Source organism: Triticum urartu, chromosome 5A (genome assembly GCF_056163025.1).
Source record: "Triticum urartu cultivar PI428250 chromosome 5A, HENAU_Tu73, whole genome shotgun sequence".
NCBI classification, from domain to species: Eukaryota; Viridiplantae; Streptophyta; class Magnoliopsida; order Poales; family Poaceae; genus Triticum; species Triticum urartu.
Window position 1 is genome coordinate 531,169,755 of NC_141877.1, and position 18,923 is coordinate 531,188,677.

Sequence of the window (18,923 nt, forward strand, 5' to 3'; positions counted from 1 at the left end):
CGCTTAATTGGACTTTCACAAAGCACATACCTTGACAAGATTTTGAAAAGGTTCAAAATGGATCAAGCAAAGAAAGGATTCTTGCCTGTGTTACAAGGTGTGAAGTTGAGTAAGACTCAATGCCCGGCCACTGCAGAAGATAGAGAGAAAATGAAAGATGTTCCCTATGCTTCAGCCATAGGCTCTATCATGTATGCAATGCTGTGTACCAGACCTGATGTGTGCCTTGCCATAAGTTTAGCAGGGAGGTACCAAAGTAATCCAGGAGTGGATCACTGGACAGCGGTCAAGAACATCCTGAAGTACCTAAAAAGGACCAAGGATGTGTTTCTTGTATATGGGGGTGACAAAGAGATCATCGTAAATGGTTACGTTGATGCAAGCTTTGACACTAATCCGGACGATTATAAATCGCAAACCGGATACGTATTTACATTAAACGGTGGAGCTGTCAGTTGGTGCAGTTCTAAACAAAGCGTCGTAGCGGGATCTACATGTGAAGCTGAGTACATAGCTACTTCAGAAGCAGCAAATGAAGGAGTCTGGATGAAGGAGTTCATATCCGATCTAGGTGTCATACCTAGTGCATCGGGTCCAATGAATATCTTTTGTGACAATACTGGTGCAATTGCCTTGGCAAAGGAATCCAGATTTCACAAAAGAACCAAGCACATCAAGAGACGCTTCAATTCCATCTGGGATCTAGTCCAGGTGGGAGACATAGAGATTTGCAAGATACATACGGATCTGAATGTTGCAGACCCGTTGACTAAGCCTCTTCCACGAGCAAAACATGATCAGCACCAAGGCTCCATGGGTGTTAGAATCATTACTGTGTAATCTAGATTATTGATTCTAGTGCAAGTGGGAGACTGAAGGAAATATGCCCTAGAGGCAATAATAAAGTTATTATTTATTTCCTTATATCATGATAAATGTTTATTATTCATGCTAGAATTGTATTAACCGGAAACATGATACATGTGTGAATACATAGACAAATAGAGTGTCACTAGTATGCCTCTACTTGACTAGCTCGTTAATTAAATATGGTTATGTTTCCTAACCATGAAAAGAAGAGTTGTTATTTGATTAACGAGGTCACATCATTAGTTGAATGATCTGATTGACATGACCCATTCCATTAGCATAGCACCCGATCGTTTAGTATGTTGCTATTGCTTTCTTCATGACTTATACATGTTCCTATGACTATGAGATTATGCAACTCCCGTTTGCCGGAGGAACACTTTGGGTGCTACCAAACGTCACAACGTAACTGGGTGATTATAAAGGAGCATTACAGGTGTCTCCAAAGGTAGATGTTGGGTTGGCGTATTTCGAGATTAGGATTTGTCACTCCATTTGTCGGAGAGGTATCTCTGGGCCCTCTCGGTAATACACATCACATAAGCCTTGCAAGTATTGCAACTAATATGTTAGTTGTGAGATGATGTATTACGGAACGAGTAAAGAGACTTGCCAGTGACGAGATTGAACTAGGTATTGGATACCGACGATCGAATCTCGGGAAAGTAACATACCGATGACAAAGGGAACAACGTATGTTGTTATGCGGTCTGACCGATAAAGATCTTCGTAGAATATGTAGGAGCCAATATGGGCATCCAGGTCCCGCTATTGGTTATTGACCGGAGATCTGTCTCAGTCATGTCTACATTGTTCTCGAACCGTAGGGTCCGCACGCTTAACGTTACGATGACAGTTATTATGAGTTTATGCATTTTGATGTACCGAAGTTTGTTCGGAGTCTCGGATGTGATCACGGACATGACGAGGAGTCTCGAAATGGTCGAGACATAAAGATTGATATATTGGACGGCTATATTCGGACACCGGAAGTGTTCCGGGTGATTTCAGAGAAAACCGGAGAGCCGGAGGGTTACCGGAACCCCCCCGGGAGAAGTAATGGGCCATATGGGCCTTAGTGGAGAGAGCGAGGGGCTGCCAGAGGTGGGCCGCGCGCCACCTCCTCCCTGGTCCGAATTGGACTAGGGGAAGGGGGCGGCGCCCCCCCTTTTCCCTCTCCCACTCCACCTCTTTCCCTCCTCCTAGTAGGAGTCCTACTCCTACTAGGAGGAGGACTCCTCCTGGCGCGCCAAACAAGGGCCGGCCGGCCTCCCCCTTGCTCCTTTATATACGGGGGCAGGGGGGCACCTCTAGACACACAATTGATCCTCGTGATCGTTCCTTAGCCGTGTGCGGTGCCCCCTGCCACCATATTCCACCTCGGTCATATCGTTGCAGTGCTTAGGCGAAGCCCTGCGTTGGTAGAACATCATCAACGTCACCACGCCGTTGTGCTGACGGAACTCATCCCCGAAGCTTTGCTGGATCGGAGCCCGGGGAGCGTCATCAAGATGTACGTGTGCTAAGAACTCGGAGGTGCCGGAGTAACGGTGCTTGGATCGGTCGGATCGGGAAGAAGATGTACGACTACTTCCTCTACGTTGTGTCAACGCTTCCGTTGCGATCTACAAGGGTACGTAGATCACACTCTTCCCTCTCGTTGCTGTGCATCACCATGATCTTGCGTGTGCGTAGGAAAATTTTGAAATTACTACGTTCCCCAACAATTGTCTGAAACTCCAATTACTAGCCATTGGCAACCGATAATCGAAACCTCCTTGGTATTTTTTCTTATCCTTTGCATCGAACATGTACCGGTCCCTTCTAATGTGCACCAAGAAAGCAAACCGCAACTCCATCCTAACTGACGAAAAACAGAGACGCAATCAGCACACTTATCGGGCAAGCCTACTCGAACCGACTGTTCAAATGCACAACTAAGCTCAATCTAAATAGGAGGCATGACTTACCCCTCGGGAACCCAGTCGTGGACGCGGTGGATCTCCGACCCGATGCCTGCCTCGCCAAATACTCCGGGGTCATCGATGCTCGCCATTTCGCCCTGGGGTTCTTCCTCCTAGTTCAAACAGCGTCACCAGCCCCCCACCTTTGAGCGCTCCGACCGGGCGCACGGAAGGAGGCCGCGCCGCGGGTCGAGCAGGTGGCGGGCGCCCCACCCATGGCGTCGCAGGAAGGTGGCAGGCGGAGCCTCGGCGCAGGACGATAGCGGCGGAGCAGGTCGTGCAGCTGGTGGCGGGGCAGGTGCTGGCTGCGGCGCAGGTGGTGGTGGCGGCGCAGGAGGGCCGGCCGGCGGATGGATAGAGTGGGCGTCGATTTGGCCGGCTGAATGATTTGTGGATTTTGTTGCACGGGCCCAACTGTCAGCTCCAGACCCACGTCCACGCGGTCCCATGTGTGAGCTCCGGACCCACAACCACTAACGCCGGCGGACGGAATGGACTCAAATCCGGCCGTTTGGCCTCGTCATAGTAGTTGTGCATAGACTAGGGGCAAAACTGAGCACAATTCGTATATGAGGGCAAAATTAAGCACATGGACACCCCCGAGGGCAAAAGGATAATTAATTCATTTTTTTCCGGGCAGGCTACAATCTTATATATGCTTGTTCTCAACTTTCTTAGATGGTACAATCCCAGTAGCAGCAACATTACGACGTACTAGTTCATAACAAATAGGTATGTAAAAAATAAAATCGGATTACAAGCTAGCAACCATATGTTCAACATTTGTCGATCTCACTCCTTTTGTTCGGTGGCAACACATCTGGCATCAATAATATCAATGAAGATGAGTTAAGAGGGCTTGGCATCATCTTCTGGAACAGTAGGCGAGCTCGAAAGTGCCTCTGGCGAAGAAGGGTCGGATGTCTCCTCCCAGTCTACAGCTTCAGACCTGCCAGTGCTAGCTTGCAGCTCATTTGGGTAAAATCTCTTTTGTAAGTATTTACGGCGGTTCATGACATGATCCCAGCACATAGCATAGCCGGGGTGTGCAAGCTTGCTGCAAACCCACCCTTTGCCATTACTCCGGTTACACCGCCGCACCCCTTCCGTGATTTTCACTGGCTCATAAAAGAACTCCTCTAGTGGCTCACCTTCTTCGTTGTCTAGCACATCAACATCTTCTTCCATATCTTGCGCTTCATGAGCACTAGCATATCCAAGCACAAAACCAAAGAAACAGTATAAAAATACATAATCAACATGAAATGTACATACATATCATATCCAACAAGCACAAAAGCTAAATTACAGAAACTCAAAACACATGCGTAAACATACCATTGATGCCGTCACGACGGATTGAAGCTAGAGGTTCAGATGAGTTAGTATGTCTCTATGTCTATAAGTTGATCAATAACTTGATATTTATAAAGGGATGATCCTGTATGTTGATCCACTCCTATATATAATTGCACTGAAAATGTTTCTGCAGCATAGCGGATAGCGTATCTACCAGCAACCATGAAATAGGAAGGTTTAAGTTTGCAACAAACGGAATCGTATATGCCTACAGAAAAAAAAACTACACTGAAAGAAGCATCCTACAATTTTGCAATCTGGGTTGACGACGCAGATCTAGTTACTGATTACTGCAAAATTAACAATGCAGCCGCACATACAAGCATGCCGAAACACGGTGTTTAATTATGCCAGATTACCAACGCCAAAACATGTTTCTGCAGAGATATCGACTAGTACCAATAACACAATGGCTAATGGGTGGGACTACCCGAAGTTAAAGGGAAGTGTTAGTGCCCAGCTATATGCTGAATACAAGGGTCCGATCATGATGTAGGCATCTAATCAGACAATTCTGATAAATCATTTTGTGACGTCGTGCTTATGTCTATGGGGCCTAATATCTAGCTAGGCATGTACATGGTCTCTGTAATCCACGTCTAATCAAGAACATATAACGGTGGTGTAGCACAAGTACCTGGACTCTATCAGGCCAGTAGTCACCACCAGAGTCTTGTCACAAGAGTCCTCCTCCCCATCCATGGCCACCTGGAAACATTTGACGCACATACATGTTAAATTCCAAATCGACATCCTAATTAACCAAGAAATGGATGGGTCTGGAAATTCTTGCACCACCGGTAAGGAAAGAACAGAGTAATATTTTAGGGACAGGTGTTTCTACTTACCTCGACGGCAGATTCATCTGGAACTGGATTATGTTCCTCCTCCAGATCAAAGTCCTCCGGGTGCGCGCTCTCGCCCTCGGGGCCGGCGGTTTCCCCCAGCAGAAGCAGGTACTCTGCCACTTCGTTTTCAGTAGGCAGGGGTGGGGCTTGCTGGGTAGCCGGCGGCATGGCAGGGGAGGGCGGATCCATCTACTCGATTGCTCGTTTGAGATCTGAGGAGAAAGATAGCGAGAGCGGAGATGGGCTGGAGGTGGTGTATGGGACGTGGCCTATGCCGTTTATATAACAGTGGTGTAGTAAATGTTTGCCTGAGTTGGCAAGGTGGACAGCGCGCATCTGATCAGCCTATCATAAATTGAGAAATTGGGCCGCGTTTCTTGCCTCTTTTACGCTTCCGATATTTTATATCAAACTTTAAGGATTACTATTTCTTACAGACCCGTATTTGAGGGTGTGGAACAGGGCGCCCAAATAACTGTCCAAGTGTTAGGGCTCGAAATGATTGTCTAAGGGCATCTCTAATCGGTCCCTCAAAATTTAGGCCCTTAGGTCATGTCCAAAGCGGATCTTCAAATCTCCCACAATCATCCAGACTCCGGACCGAGCTGTCCGAACGCAATTTGCTATCCAACGGCATCCCGCATCGGTTCACGGACCAGCCTGGATGTCCGTTTTTCTATAGACCGAAAGCAAATTAGGGTGCTTTGCGGGAGTCTGGACACTAGCCATGTAGGACACTGACACCCCCGCCCATCCAAAACCCAGCCCGGACCCCATGTCTCCATCCTTCCCTCTTTATCTATATCCTCTTTCTCTGTTGCCTACGCCGATGCTCTTTCACTTGGTCGTCTGCCAAGCACCTACCAGAACTCCGCAATATCCACGACATCTCCAACACTACACCAGGCCTCCATGTCTTCTGTCCTCCGCCGCCAGTCCACACCTCTTGTCCGCCCACCATGTAGGTACCGTCCGCCCCTATGGAAGTCACCACGCCCGGCAAGTGTTTGCTGAAACACTCGCGCTAATTTTCTTGTCCCTTGTTTACAGCAATGGATTCGGACATGGAGTACATATACGAGCACTACGTTGAGTCGTCCGACGAGCAAGACTGCATGGATGAAATCATAATGATGCAGGTGGTCCTTGCAGACGCGGAGCAAGCAGAAGAGCATGTTCTCAATTTCAAGGGATCCATCAAGGTTCATCGAGTGTTCAATCAGACACGGGCCATTTGACGTTGGTAGTTGACTATTTTGCCCCAGTGTCCTATTCACTGACAATTTTTGTCGGAGCTTTCGGATGCAAAAAGATGTCTTTGATCACCTCTACCATGGCGTCTGGTCCTTTGATGACTACATCTTGAAGAAGGATGCCGTAGGAAGGGTTAGATTATCTAGTTACTAGAAGTGCACGGATGCATTGCCGATGCTTGCATATGACACGGCCGCAGATTCGTGGAAAACGTATTAGTTGATTTCAAGTTGAAACTACGTTAATTTAAAAAAATGAATTCTAATATTTAAATTAGAACTACTATTTGGTATGTGGTTATTTTGAGCTCGCGAACTTACAAAAGAGGCAGAAGTTTTGCGGCTAGCTTTGGATAGCCGGCTACAACATCACTGTCCGTGGACTGGTCACTCCGGTCCACGGACGGATACGGTATCCGATTTGGTTGTCAGCATTGGAGATGCCCTTATATATGGCACCATATCCCTTAATTCCTTATATTTGCTCCGCTAAAAAAAAGGTTCCTAGTCGATCTCTTAAATTTCACGCGCTAAAAACAGTTCCACACAAATTTGAATAATACAAATTGCATAACTATACTACATTGCATAATAGATAGCATAGGTTCATACTACACTGCATAAGGTTCATACGACATTGCATAATACAAATTTAAGCTACTCGATTCAAATGAGATAATAAAAACAAACTACTGATTTTACTTGCTCTCTTCCAATGCAATTTCTGCCTCGAGCATCACCCAATCCATGCCGGAGCAAGAGCCATATGACGAGAGCTCAATCACATCCACTCTGCCGCCCCGACTAGATGGCACGGCCTCGTCCTCATTGACCATCCCCTGCTTTTAAACCTCAAGACATCGGCACTCCTCGGCGACGACCTCCAGATGCTTCCAGCGGATCTCATCCATGTACGCTTCCTTGGGGCACTCTGCCTCAAGCCGCTTGAAGGCCTCCCGGTTCTCACGCAATGCGCGGCAGGAGACAAATCGGGCCTCGAGGTTGACGATCGTTGGGATGTTGGGGCGGATGAAGGGGAAATTCAGATTCCCGTTGTTGTTGTAGAGTGTCACCGCCTTGATGTCGTACACCCTCACCGCCAGCTCTGCCGATTGAAAGGACCCTATCCGGTACCTAGTACCGATGTCCGTTTCCTTGATCTCAGACACCCAATCCCCCATAGTCGCTATCGCACGTTGTGGTATTTCTTCTATAGTGGTGGTAAGTGGGTGACGGAGCGAGAAGGGGAGGGGGTGCTGTCGTTGCCCTGGCTACACCGGGCACTATGTCGTGGATCACGCAGCAAATCGTCTGCAGCAACCTATGATAGATGGATCCCGCCATTGGTTGCGTCGGTGGCGGAGCGGTGGCTTCGGGAGGGCCACCGGAGTGGATTTTGGGGACTGTGGCAGAGATGCGGTGTGGGGGTGGATACCTTTTTTTTCCCGAAGAAACGATACCAGGCAAGTAAATTTAAAGGTGGGACAACATGAGGAGTTCAAAATATACTCCTCTAAAGTCTTTAAGAGATCGTCTAGGTCTGGTTTAGGCCCATAAAACCAAATTTTTACTTTTGTAAAGCCTTTTTAGGGATCGGCTAGAGATGTTGTAAGTGTTAGGTAGTAGCCTAGTACTAGCAATTTCAACAACGAATCGATCCATCTCTCTCTCTCTCTCTCTCTCTCTCTCTCTCTCTTTCTCTCTCTCTCTCAAAATTGCATTTGGTCACAAGCCCCAAGAAAAACAATTAGTGTCTCAGATAATTGCTATAGTTTTTATCATGTGAAATAAGCTTTACTCTAATTATAATTAATGGTGTAAATTTTTAATATTTTACTTGTTTTTACTTTGGTTTTAGTTTATATATATGATTCTTTGATTTGCTCATTTTTTCATGTGAAATAACCTTTTACTTATTTTTAGTTTAACCTTTGGAGTTTATTTTTGTCCTTAGTCAATATGTGCTTTTAAATATGTTTAACTGATCCTCCTTTTCTTATACTAAAGAAAGAACAGAATAGGGGTTTCCCTTTTGGTCTTTCGAGTCAATAAAAAGTTGAATAAGCAGTCTTGAGATGCTAATATATGACTACTATTGATTTCACTCTCGCCCTCTCCTATACCGCAGCCTCTGTAATGTTATTATATAATCATTTCACACTGGTTTTATTCAGTTTATTTATTTTCATGTATATATTATATTCTCATGCATGTTTATTTGAGCTGGTATAGAGCTGAGACACTGTTGTGAGCTTGGGCGACATACTGTTTTGCAACCCCATGACCCGCTTTGAAGATAGAGGCGAGAATGATATATTGAATCTAATACTTGTGACGGCAATGACATAACCAAATATTGCTTTGTTGGTTGCGTTCGTTGTTGCATTTGTTTTGTGTTCTGTACTAGTGACGACAATGGTGGCAACGACATTACGATGTACAAGTTCAGAACAAACAAACAAAGGGGGCAAAGCACAATTAGATTACACGGAACCATCTGTTCAACATTTGTCGATCGATCTCACTAATGTTGCTAAGAAGCAACACTCCTAGCAACCATAATATCAATGAAGATGAGCTAAGCGGGGCTGGCATCATCATCTGGCACAGCAGATGGGCCCGGAAGTGCCTCCGGCGAAGATGGACCGGCTGTGTCCTTCAAATCAACAGCTTCAGACATCCGACTGCTAGCTTGCAGCTCACTTGAATGTAATTCCTTTTTTAAGTGTTCAGGGAGGTTCTTCATGTGATGCAAGCACACGGCATAGCCTGGGTGTGCAATCTTGCTGCAAACCCACCAACGGCCATTATTCCAGTTACACCGCCACACTGGTTCCGTGATTACCACTCGCCCGTAGAAGTATTCCTTTAGTGGTTCATCTCCTTCTTCCTTGTCTAGCGTATCAACTTCTTCTTCCATGTCTTGCGCTTCATGAGCACTATCATATCCGAGAATAAAACCAAATAAACAATATAATAATGTCCACACTAAATATAAAAAATATATCCGAACACAAAAGCTATAGTGCAGAAATTCACAACATATGCATAAGCATACCATTGATGCCATCAGAATGGAAGCTAGACGCATAGATTAATTAGTGACTCACTGTTCTATGTCAATTAAGAACTTGATGATTATAAGGAGATGATCCTACATATTAATCGACTTGTACTCAACGCAAAACATTTTTCCACACTCATATAAGTTAGATGATATTCCGTGCATTACTGCAAAAATCGATTGCAATATTTTTTTCCAATAAAATTTGGTTGTATGAAACATGAATATTTGGATTAATAATATATGACCTCAAACTGAAATACATATCATATATTGCACATGATTATTGTATAGTTAGAACATATATAAGTAGCACTATATATTGGAAAAATTCCCGGCATGTTGATGGGGTGGCATGTGTTATGAGATGGGATGTATGCATCTTAAAATAAATAGTAGTGTGGATCAACTAAATATTGAAAAACTTTTTTCCATGCTTGCTGAGGTGAGCTTTTGATGAGTTAACATGTATGTTTAGGTAAGCAGAAGCAGCGTGGATCAATTAAGTATATATAGGACTAGTATACCAACAGAACGCTAATGGGACTACCCCAAGTTAAGGCGAAGTACTAAGAGCATCTCCAGCTGTTGGCCCCCAGGGGGCGCGTAAAATCGCCGCCTGGGGGCGAGCTGGCGCTAAAATCGGCGTGGGGGCGAGCGGCAGGGTTGCCCCCATACGCGGGTTTAAAAAATGAAATTTGGCAAAGTTTGGCAAATTGAACAAAACGTTCGGCTAAAGTTCGGCAAACTTGACATATATTCGACATGTTCAACGTTACATAAAGTTATTTAAAAAAACCCAACTAAGAGGCGAAGAAGTCGCTGAGCGCGATGAAGTCGCCGCCATCCTCGTCGGCGGCGGCGGCCTTCTCCTTCTTGACGTGGTCGCCCCTGCTGGACCCCTGCCCGGCGTCGCCCTGGCGGACCAGTGGCGGCGGCGCGTCGTCGTCACTGTCATCGAGGACAACGACGCCTCCCTTGTCTCGGCAATGGCGACGAGCTTCGAACCGCTCTTAGGCGAGGCGTTGGCGCTCCAGCTCCGTGCGTGCCCAGTCTTCACGCGCCCATTTGAGGGCCGCCGTGTTGTCGAGCTCCTCCTCCTTAACGCCGCCGGTGAGCCCGGGCTCCTCTTCCTTGACGCACGCGGTCAACCTCAGCGGCGAAGATGCCGGGGCGCGCGTCGACGTCGTGCACCGGGGGGATGGGGACGCCCCCGTTGCTGAGGCTCCACCCCGTCGGCCCGGCGCGCATGTCCGGCGGCGTCTGGATGTTGGCCTCGAAGAGGAGGTATGCCTCCCACTCGTGGAGCGAGCGGCGGCCGAAGCCATTGGCCGCCGCCGCGTCGCTAGGGAAGCGTTCGGCCATCGCTGAGAGGGAAGGGAAGGGGAGGGAAGGGGAGATAGGTAGATCTTGGCGGTGGATGGGAGAGAGGCAGAGCTCGGCGGCTGGTTTGGGTTCGGACTGGTGTGTCCAGCGGCGAGAGGGAGCCGCTGGTTTTATAGCCCCGCGCCGTGTGTACGCATGGCGGGAGGGGAGGCGTCGCCGCGCCTGCCCGTGACGCGCCGCCTGAGATGAATCAATGGCAAGGATGACCGGCGGCAGCCTTGCCATTGATTCCCCATGGGAAACCGAGGCGTTTTGGGGGAAGACGAGACGCGTGTCGCTGACGCGGCGATCCCGCGGCTCTTTCGCGCCAAAACCGCTCGCCTCGGCGTCCTCAGGCGCCCCCAGCGCGCCGGGTTTGGCCTGGGGCCGCCGGTGCCAGTTTCGGCCCAAACCAGTAAAAAACGGGCTCCTGGAGGCATGACTGGGCCGATTTTTGGTCGCCGGCGCGAAAAAAACTCATGGAGAGGGCCTGTTAGGGACGCGGCTAGAGATTTTCTAAAGCTATCGGCTAAATACATGGGACAAATCAAAACTCAAGAAATATATATATATATATATATATATATATATATATATATATATATATATATATATAGCGCTAAAGCAGACGGTTATGATGTACGCATCTAATGACAATTCTGATCCATGTGGCCATGTCTAATCTAAGCAGACGGTTATGATATATATAGCTAAATCAAAACTCAATTCTGATATATATGCAAAATGAAACGCTAAGGGTAGCACAAGTACCTGTACTCTATCAGGCTAGTAGTGACCACCAAAGTCTTGCCGGAAGACTTTTCTCCATCCATGGTCACCTGGAAATTAAACATTGACGCCCATGCATGTTAAACTCCAAATGGACATCCTAATTAACCAAGAAATGGACGGGTCTGAAAATTCTTGCACCACCCGTAAGGAAAGAACAGAGAGATATTTTAGGGACAGGTGCTTCTACTTACCTCTACGGTAGATTCACCAGGAACTGGATTATGTTCCTCCTCCAGATCAAAGTCCTCTGGGAGCGCGCTCTCGCTCTCGGGCTTGGCGCCGGTGGTTTCCCCCAGCAGAAGCAGGTACTCTGCCACTTCGTATTTAGTAGGCAGGGGTGTAACGGGCGGGGTAGCAGGGGAGGAAGTATCCATCTACTCGACTGCTGCTTAGTACCGATGGCGCCGTGCGATGAGATCGGTCTGAGGAGAAAGACAGCGAGAGCGGAGATGGGCTGGAGGTGGTGTACGGGACGTGGTCTGTGCCGTTCATATAACGGTGGTGTGGTAAATGTCTGCCTGGCTTGGCAAGGTGACAGCGCGCATCTGATCAGCCTATCATAAATAGAGAAATTGGGTTGCGTTTCTTGCCTCTTTTACGCTTCATATTATATGTCAAACTTTAGGGACTACTATTTCTTACAGGCCGGCATTTGAGGGTGTGGAACCGGGGCCACAAATAACTGTCCAATTGTTAGGGCTCGAAGTAATATCAAGTCCGCCTCTCCTCCCTCAATCTCGGCAACTCGACCACACCCGCATCCACTCCAGGGTCGGCCCACCGCCAATATGACTGGATCCCACCGCCGCCGCTCCCCACCGCCCATTTGCGGCGCGGATCTGTGCCGCCACGAGCGCTCCTGAGAACAGACAACTACTTCCTCCCGCACCGTCGGCGCAGCCTCTTCATCTCGCTCCACCGACGTATCTTCTTCCTCCCGCGGCCACATGCCTGGCTTCCCGGCCCTACCTCTCGCTGCCGCCGCCACAGAGGCAGTACATCGGCGTGCCTCGACGTAGGAAACCTGGGTGGCCGAGATAAACGAATGGCACACCCACAAGAAAATCTGGATCGGCTCCTTCCAGTCCATTGAGCAGGCGGCCCGGTAGTACGACATAATGTCAATCCACCTGCACGGAACCGACGGTCGCCGGAACTTTTGTTTTGGGGAGCTGCTATGGTTGGGGCCTGCCAACCAGCGGGTGGTCTTCGCATGGGGGAGAAGGGAGGACCGTGAGAACCACTAGCGCATAGCGGATGAGCAAGCGGACAAGAACTACATGGCGGAGCTCCACTGCTGCTGCTCGGAGGTAGTCGAGGGCAGGCTGTCAGCTCTTCGAGCAGTTAGTGGACGGGAAGGGAGGGGGCGGCCGCGGGGGGGGGGGGGGGGGGGGGGGGGGGGGGGGTCATCGTTCTGTCTGGCGACTCTACCTCTTACGATGGCGATGACAGCCCCGGCCCTATGATTAGTGGGCTCAGCCGAGCGGAGTGGCATGGAAGAGCATCGAGGAAGATACGATAGCGAGTATTAAGTTTCGGTTAGTTTAGTCTAAATTTTGGTTAAGTTCATCTCAATTTCTATGTAAAATATTCTGAATCGGCACCGAACTTCAATTAAGTAAGTTTTACATACTCAGTTAAATTCAATTTGTGTTTGTGTGCACCAAATTTGTGGTTATGCCACTCAAATTTGTTTTACTATGCTAAATACTAGGTAGGAAGTGCGGCTTGCCGCACCCGACAGCGATGCTGCCGGGCACTGTCATATCCAATCCGGATATGTACACCACCAGTAAATATAGTCAAAGGAGTATTGCAAATATAATAAATAACAATGATATTTGTTCACTTCAGTGCCATACACCAATTCATTATCTATAAAAAAGATATGAAATTTAAGATGGGTTTTAGACGTGGACAACATATTGGGTAGAATATATTGACAAAGATGATGGACAGCTCAGACATAAGCATCCTCAACAAGAGAATTCTGGTTTATAACATTTGGTGGTCACATGAAAATGTATTCGGAAATGAGCAGATGTGCTAAGTCAAAGAAGAAGAAGAATACACAGAATACATTGAGCTTATATAAATAAGCATACGAATGCATGCTATATAGGCATAACCTGACATCAGCGATATAATAGTTCATAGATTCAGATATAGACTGGATATGTATACCACCAGTAAATACATAGCACATGATTTAGTTGGCTCATCCTAATCTATTCTCATAGAGTATGGTAGACAAAAGATAGTACTCAGCGTATTTTCTGGTTGTCATTCCTTGAATAGGTCTTCCTGTACCAAATCAATTGGTGCACGTTAGTTATACCAGCATAAACATAAGATTTCTTTGTTTATATGCATTTAAGGACTTTGACAACAACTATGGCAACAAAAATGCAAGCAAGATCTAGTTGTCTAATTCAAGACTTCTCAAGCAATAAAATTAGATCCTTTTGTAAGATAGCAACAACGCAAGAGTCTGAATATCAACCAAATTTGTACTGAAAATTTAGAGCATAATGCATCTTTGCAAACATTAACACCAGCAAATTAACATCTCCTCCCAAGGTCAATATATCAGAGGGAAGCCACATATATTATTGAAAAAAATCAATCAAGGCTCAATCCAATCATACCTTTGCAATCAGTTGAAGCTTTCTTTCCCTTCTATGAATCGATTTTAACCTAAGAACACGATAAATCACCTAGTGGGAAAATAAACAGCATCCACATATTCTCTATAAGGTTCCCATGGTGAATACTAAATGGTGTCGCATCAACTCCCATTTCTGTTGGACGAACAAATCATAGATCAACATCACATTAATGTATAGATGAATGGCTGAGAAGAAGATCCCGGGGAACAGGACATCTATGCAGGGCCATTGGCATGTTCCAAACATCTCACTTCCTCGCATTCTAGTATTTCTCCACATTAGTAATATAAAACCCAGAAAATAAATAAGCAACCGATTATTAACTATCCTAATTTGTAGAAAAGGATAGAGGTTCAGTTCAAGAACTAGGCATACAAATAAGAAAGAAACACTTAAATATAGGGAATTTAATTATTTGTCAAATTGTGAGTTATGCCCATGCAACGCTACCTCTTTCAGGTTGCCACTATCAAATCTTGAGTTTCAAATGAATGAAACACTGCCCAGCTAAGTATTCATAAGAAGAAAAAAAACAAAACAAATCATTAGGTGAAGAAAAATCAAAGTACTACTCGATCTCTTTTTAGATGAATGGAACACTACTTCTCTAAGCATCAGGCATACAAGATTATTAATGCTAGCTAGCTGCACAAATCCATGAAATACAAGATTATTAATGCTAGCTAGCTGCACAAATCCATGACCTACACACTCTGCTTCCTATTCTTCCTGTTGGCTCAAACCGGGGCAGCACAAAAACCAAAAAGATGTGAAGAAATAAAATGGACACCTGATAGAGGAAGTACTGAATCACATGTTGTAAATCAGTACAAGATAAATTCGCTATTTCATATCCAGATGTTCTATTTTCAAAATAACCCCCTATATTAGAGCTGATTCCATTTACATTTTAAGCAAATTTTGATGGAGGGTTAATACTGCCATGACACAAGCATGGTATAGGCTGGCAATGGCAAGTAAGATAGCATGTCCCTATAAACTCAACCTCCCAGGCCAAATACTTTGTATCCGAGTCCCAAATGGTTACTACAGGAACAGAGCAAAATAGAACTCTTAAGGTCTTGTTCGGTTAATCCTCTCCCCAAGAGGATTGGAGGGGATTGGCAAAGATTGGGACATATTTTGACTTGCAAGTGGTTTAAATCCCCTTCAAACCTCTTCAATCCACTCGGATTCACACTGAACCGAGCAAGGCCTAAATGACAAAAAAGGACATTGCACAAAATAATCCAAGGATCAGCGACGAAAGGACAGAAATGGGAAAGAAACTGGATGTCAATGCATTGTTTAGTGAGCAAGTAGAAAAGTATAATAAAGAAAATAGTTCATGAACGAAAATTCAGTTGTTTTGACGCCATACTAAAGAGCACATTATATACAGTATCACTTAGTATTTGTAGATGTCATTCTCCAGAAAGTTTGAAAACGGTAAACAACTTAGAATGTGAAATGGAAAGTATGATAAGAATACAGAGGCAAAAGAATCGTGTTGAATCATCACATATATAAGTAAACATCAGGATGAGTATAGCATACACATGTTACTTGGTATCCAGTGATGCTAATTACGACTCAATATAGTACTCCTTTAGAATAATATACTAATTATTTGAGAACACTTGATTCAAATCGAAATGAAAAAGACGCAAACTCTGCTCTTGGGATTTAAGTCAGCCATATGCCCAAGATCATTGGCTTATCCCTGACTTGTGAAAATATTAAAATTACTTTCCCTATAAAACTCTTATATAAGTCACCTATCCTTTAACTCCTGAAATTTGCTCCGCTAAAAAAAGGATCCTAGTCGATCTCCTAAATTTTGCTCCCTAAAAAAGGTTCCAGACAATTTTTCATAATACGACTTGCAAAACCATACTACATTGCATAATAGATACCACATACTACATTGCATAAGGTTCATACTAAATTGCGTATTACGAATTTATGCTACTCGATTCAACAAAATAATAAAAACACTAATAATTTTACATGCCCTCCTCCGCTGCTATTTTGGCCTCGAGCATCGCCCGATCTCTGCCGAAGTCAAAGTCGTAATGAGAGGTCGAACACGTCCACTCCGCCGCCCTGAATGGACGGCCGGGCCTAGTCCTCATCGGCCATCCCTTGATTGTAAAGTTTGAGACACTGGCGCTTCTTTGCGACGAGCTCCAGATTCCTTCGATGGATCTCGACCATGTATGCTTTGTCGGGGCATTCCGCCTCAAGCTCCTCGAAAGCCTCCCGGTTTTCCCGCAACACGCGGTGGGAGACCAATCGAGGTTCGAGGTTTACGGCCGTCAGGATGTTGGGGCAGACAAAGGGGAAGTTCGGGTTCGCATTGCTGCAGTAGGGCCTCATGCCTTGATGCAGTATGCCCCCAACGCCATCTCCGCCGATTGGAAGGACCCTAGCCAGTACCTACTACCGGTGTCTGTTTCCTTGATCTCGGACACCCAAGTCCCCCACGATCGCTATCACATGCCATGGTACTTCTTCTGCGGCGGTGGCGGTAGGTCGGTGAAGGAGCATGATAGGGAGGGGGCGTTGCAAATCGGCGGTAGCTGCCTTTGAGAAATGGATATCGCCATTGGCTGCGGTGGCGGTGGTGAAGTGGGTTCCGGAAGGCTGCGGGAGGGCCGGCGGAGTGGATTTTGGTGGCAGCGGCAAAGATGCGGTGCGGGGAATGGAGAGGGGTGGCTCGGAGATGTGGATATGTTTTGGGATAAACGGCAACATGCGAGTAAATTTAAGGACCAGCCAACGGGAGGAGTACAAAATATACTCCTCTAAAGCCTTTAAAAGATCAGCTAAGTCCGGTTTAGGCCCTTATAACCAATTTTTTACTTCTCTAGCGGGTTTGAGGGATTGTCTAGAGATGCTTTAAGTGTTAGCTAGTATCCTAGCACTAGCAATTCCCCTAGAAAAGTTCAGACTAGTACTATTTCTTGTGTGAGCATTATCCAACAACGAATCGACCTACTTCTCTCTCTCTCTCTCTCTCTCTCTCTTCAATTGGTCACAAACCCCAAGAAAATTGACTGGTGTATCAGATAATTGCTATTTTTTATATGAAATAAACTCCATTCTATTTCTAATTAAAGGTGTAAGACATTAAACTTTTACTTTGGTTTTAGTTTTTATATATGATTCATTGATTTGCTCCTTTTCTCATGAGAAATAACCTTTTTATTTATTTTTACTTTAACCTTTGGAGTTTTTCCTGTACTTTGTCAATATGTGCTTTTAAATATGTTTAATCATTCCTCCTTTCCTCATACTAAAGAAAGAACAACATAGGGATTGTTAGAATAAATCCGAGGCATACCGTCGATCATCCAAGGACTAAGCAATCACACGAGCACGACACCGAGATTTGTTAACGAGGTTCACCGATATGGCTACATCATCGGGGCTTAACTACGGGCACTCCTCCCCGTGACACCGTCACAATACCGCATCCGGTCGCCCTGGACACCGACACATGCCGCCGGCTTCCTCTGCGTTCCGGTGCTATTATGTTGGCATAGGTTATATCGTGTGTCTAGCCCCGCTATATATGAGAGGCCTAGGATACAAGTGTCCTACTAGAACACGACTCCATATCCTATCTAAACACAATACAACTTAGAGTCCAACTGTAACCTAACTTCTACACAATATTCAACACAACTCTAACAAACTCCACCTTGGCGAATATTCTCCACCACCTTGAATTCGTCAATGCGTCAAACTTCCATATACATTGGACTTGAGCTTATCCCATGAGTACCGCTGCTACTCCAAAGACTCCATATGACTCCACCTGCAACTTGTAGTCCCTTCTTTTCTTGACCGCTGTCAACACTCGAGCAAAATTAAGTTCCTTGTTACTTTAGTTTGTGCTCCTAACTTCCAGAGTATCCGTCAACATTATCACACACTGATCACTGACCTGCGTGAAAGTGAACAACTCATATATTGGGTGCCACATATAAGAGTTACTTGAACTCAACATCACCGCTCTTCCTTGACCGCCTGTCTGAAACTTGAAGGAATTTCACCATTGCATGTAGTCATCCCGAGTCAAATTTGCAGTTGTCTCACCACATGTATGACCACCAGAGCCCTGGCCCATCTCCATGTCCCGTGCGTACCGCACGCCTCGCCACTATTACCGCGTCGAGCCTCCGCTGTCCCGGTCGAGTCTCAAGGATCGCGAACCCACACCACTCAACCTCCACTGCAGAGTACCATCGGCCATCGCTGGCCGATGACGAGTTTCACGCTTCCATCAGACCACTGGGCTTCAGTCCGAACTACGTGTCACTCACTTTTTCTCGTTGCTGAATAGACTTCGATTCCCTGGATCCTTACATGGTAGCCCCTCAATCCAGCTCCACCTTCAATATGACTCCATGGTATATGATCAGTACTCCACCCTCGCGCCCTGTCGACTTCAAGCTCCGTGTGCACCGTCTTGAATCAACCCGCCGCCATAGTCTTGTCGAAGCCACACAAGCCCTTAGGCCCGCGTCACGTGTTTCCACGCCCCAGAAGTCGGTCACCATCAGCATCACGCTCCTATGTTGTCGTCGCCGATCCCATCACCGTCTTCTGTACCAACCGACTCACGTCGATCCGTCAGTCTGTCTAGTCCGACCAAGCCGAACTTGTTCGACTGCATGACATGCTCGAGGCTCCCAAACCGTCTTCCCCGAATTTCCATCCATCACATAATA

At 46.2% G+C, this 18,923-nt stretch overlaps 2 protein-coding genes across 2 annotated transcripts; both read right to left on the minus strand.

Annotated features, from left to right (window-relative positions):
- Positions 1-2,952: 2,952 nt before the first annotated feature.
- On the minus strand, positions 2,953-5,230 carry LOC147972538 (uncharacterized). The gene is made up of 4 exons (XM_087524371.1): positions 5,042-5,230; positions 4,831-4,901; positions 3,714-4,041; positions 2,953-3,213 (listed from the first exon to the last, which is right to left on the minus strand). Exons 1-4 carry the CDS (start codon positions 5,228-5,230, stop codon positions 2,953-2,955), a joined length of 849 nt encoding a protein of 282 aa, XP_087380497.1.
- A 3,642-nt stretch (positions 5,231-8,872) lies between these two features.
- On the minus strand, positions 8,873-11,889 carry LOC147972539 (uncharacterized). Its single transcript, XM_087524372.1, has 3 exons — positions 11,707-11,889; positions 11,495-11,562; positions 8,873-9,233 (listed from the first exon to the last, which is right to left on the minus strand). Exons 1-3 carry the CDS (start codon positions 11,887-11,889, stop codon positions 8,873-8,875), a joined length of 612 nt encoding a protein of 203 aa, XP_087380498.1.
- Positions 11,890-18,923: the final 7,034 nt, after the last annotated feature.

Bases quoted from the DNA above. Each gene is read 5' to 3' on its own strand.
- LOC147972538 (XM_087524371.1), bottom strand. From the start codon at position 5,230: ATGGATCCGCCCTCCCCTGCCATGCCGCCGGCTACCCAGCAAGCCCCA. The intron at 4,902-5,041 runs GTAAGTAGAAAC...AAATGTTTCCAG, and splicing joins CAGATGAATCTGCCGTCGAG to GTGGCCATGGATGGGGAGGA. The intron at 4,042-4,830 runs GTACTTGTGCTA...TGGATATGCTAG, and splicing joins ACTGGCCTGATAGAGTCCAG to TGCTCATGAAGCGCAAGATA.
- LOC147972539 (XM_087524372.1), bottom strand. From the start codon at position 11,889: ATGGATACTTCCTCCCCTGCTACCCCGCCCGTTACACCCCTGCCTACT. The intron at 11,563-11,706 runs GTAAGTAGAAGC...TTTAATTTCCAG, and splicing joins CTGGTGAATCTACCGTAGAG to GTGACCATGGATGGAGAAAA. The intron at 9,234-11,494 runs GTACTTGTGCTA...CGGATATGATAG, and splicing joins ACTAGCCTGATAGAGTACAG to TGCTCATGAAGCGCAAGACA.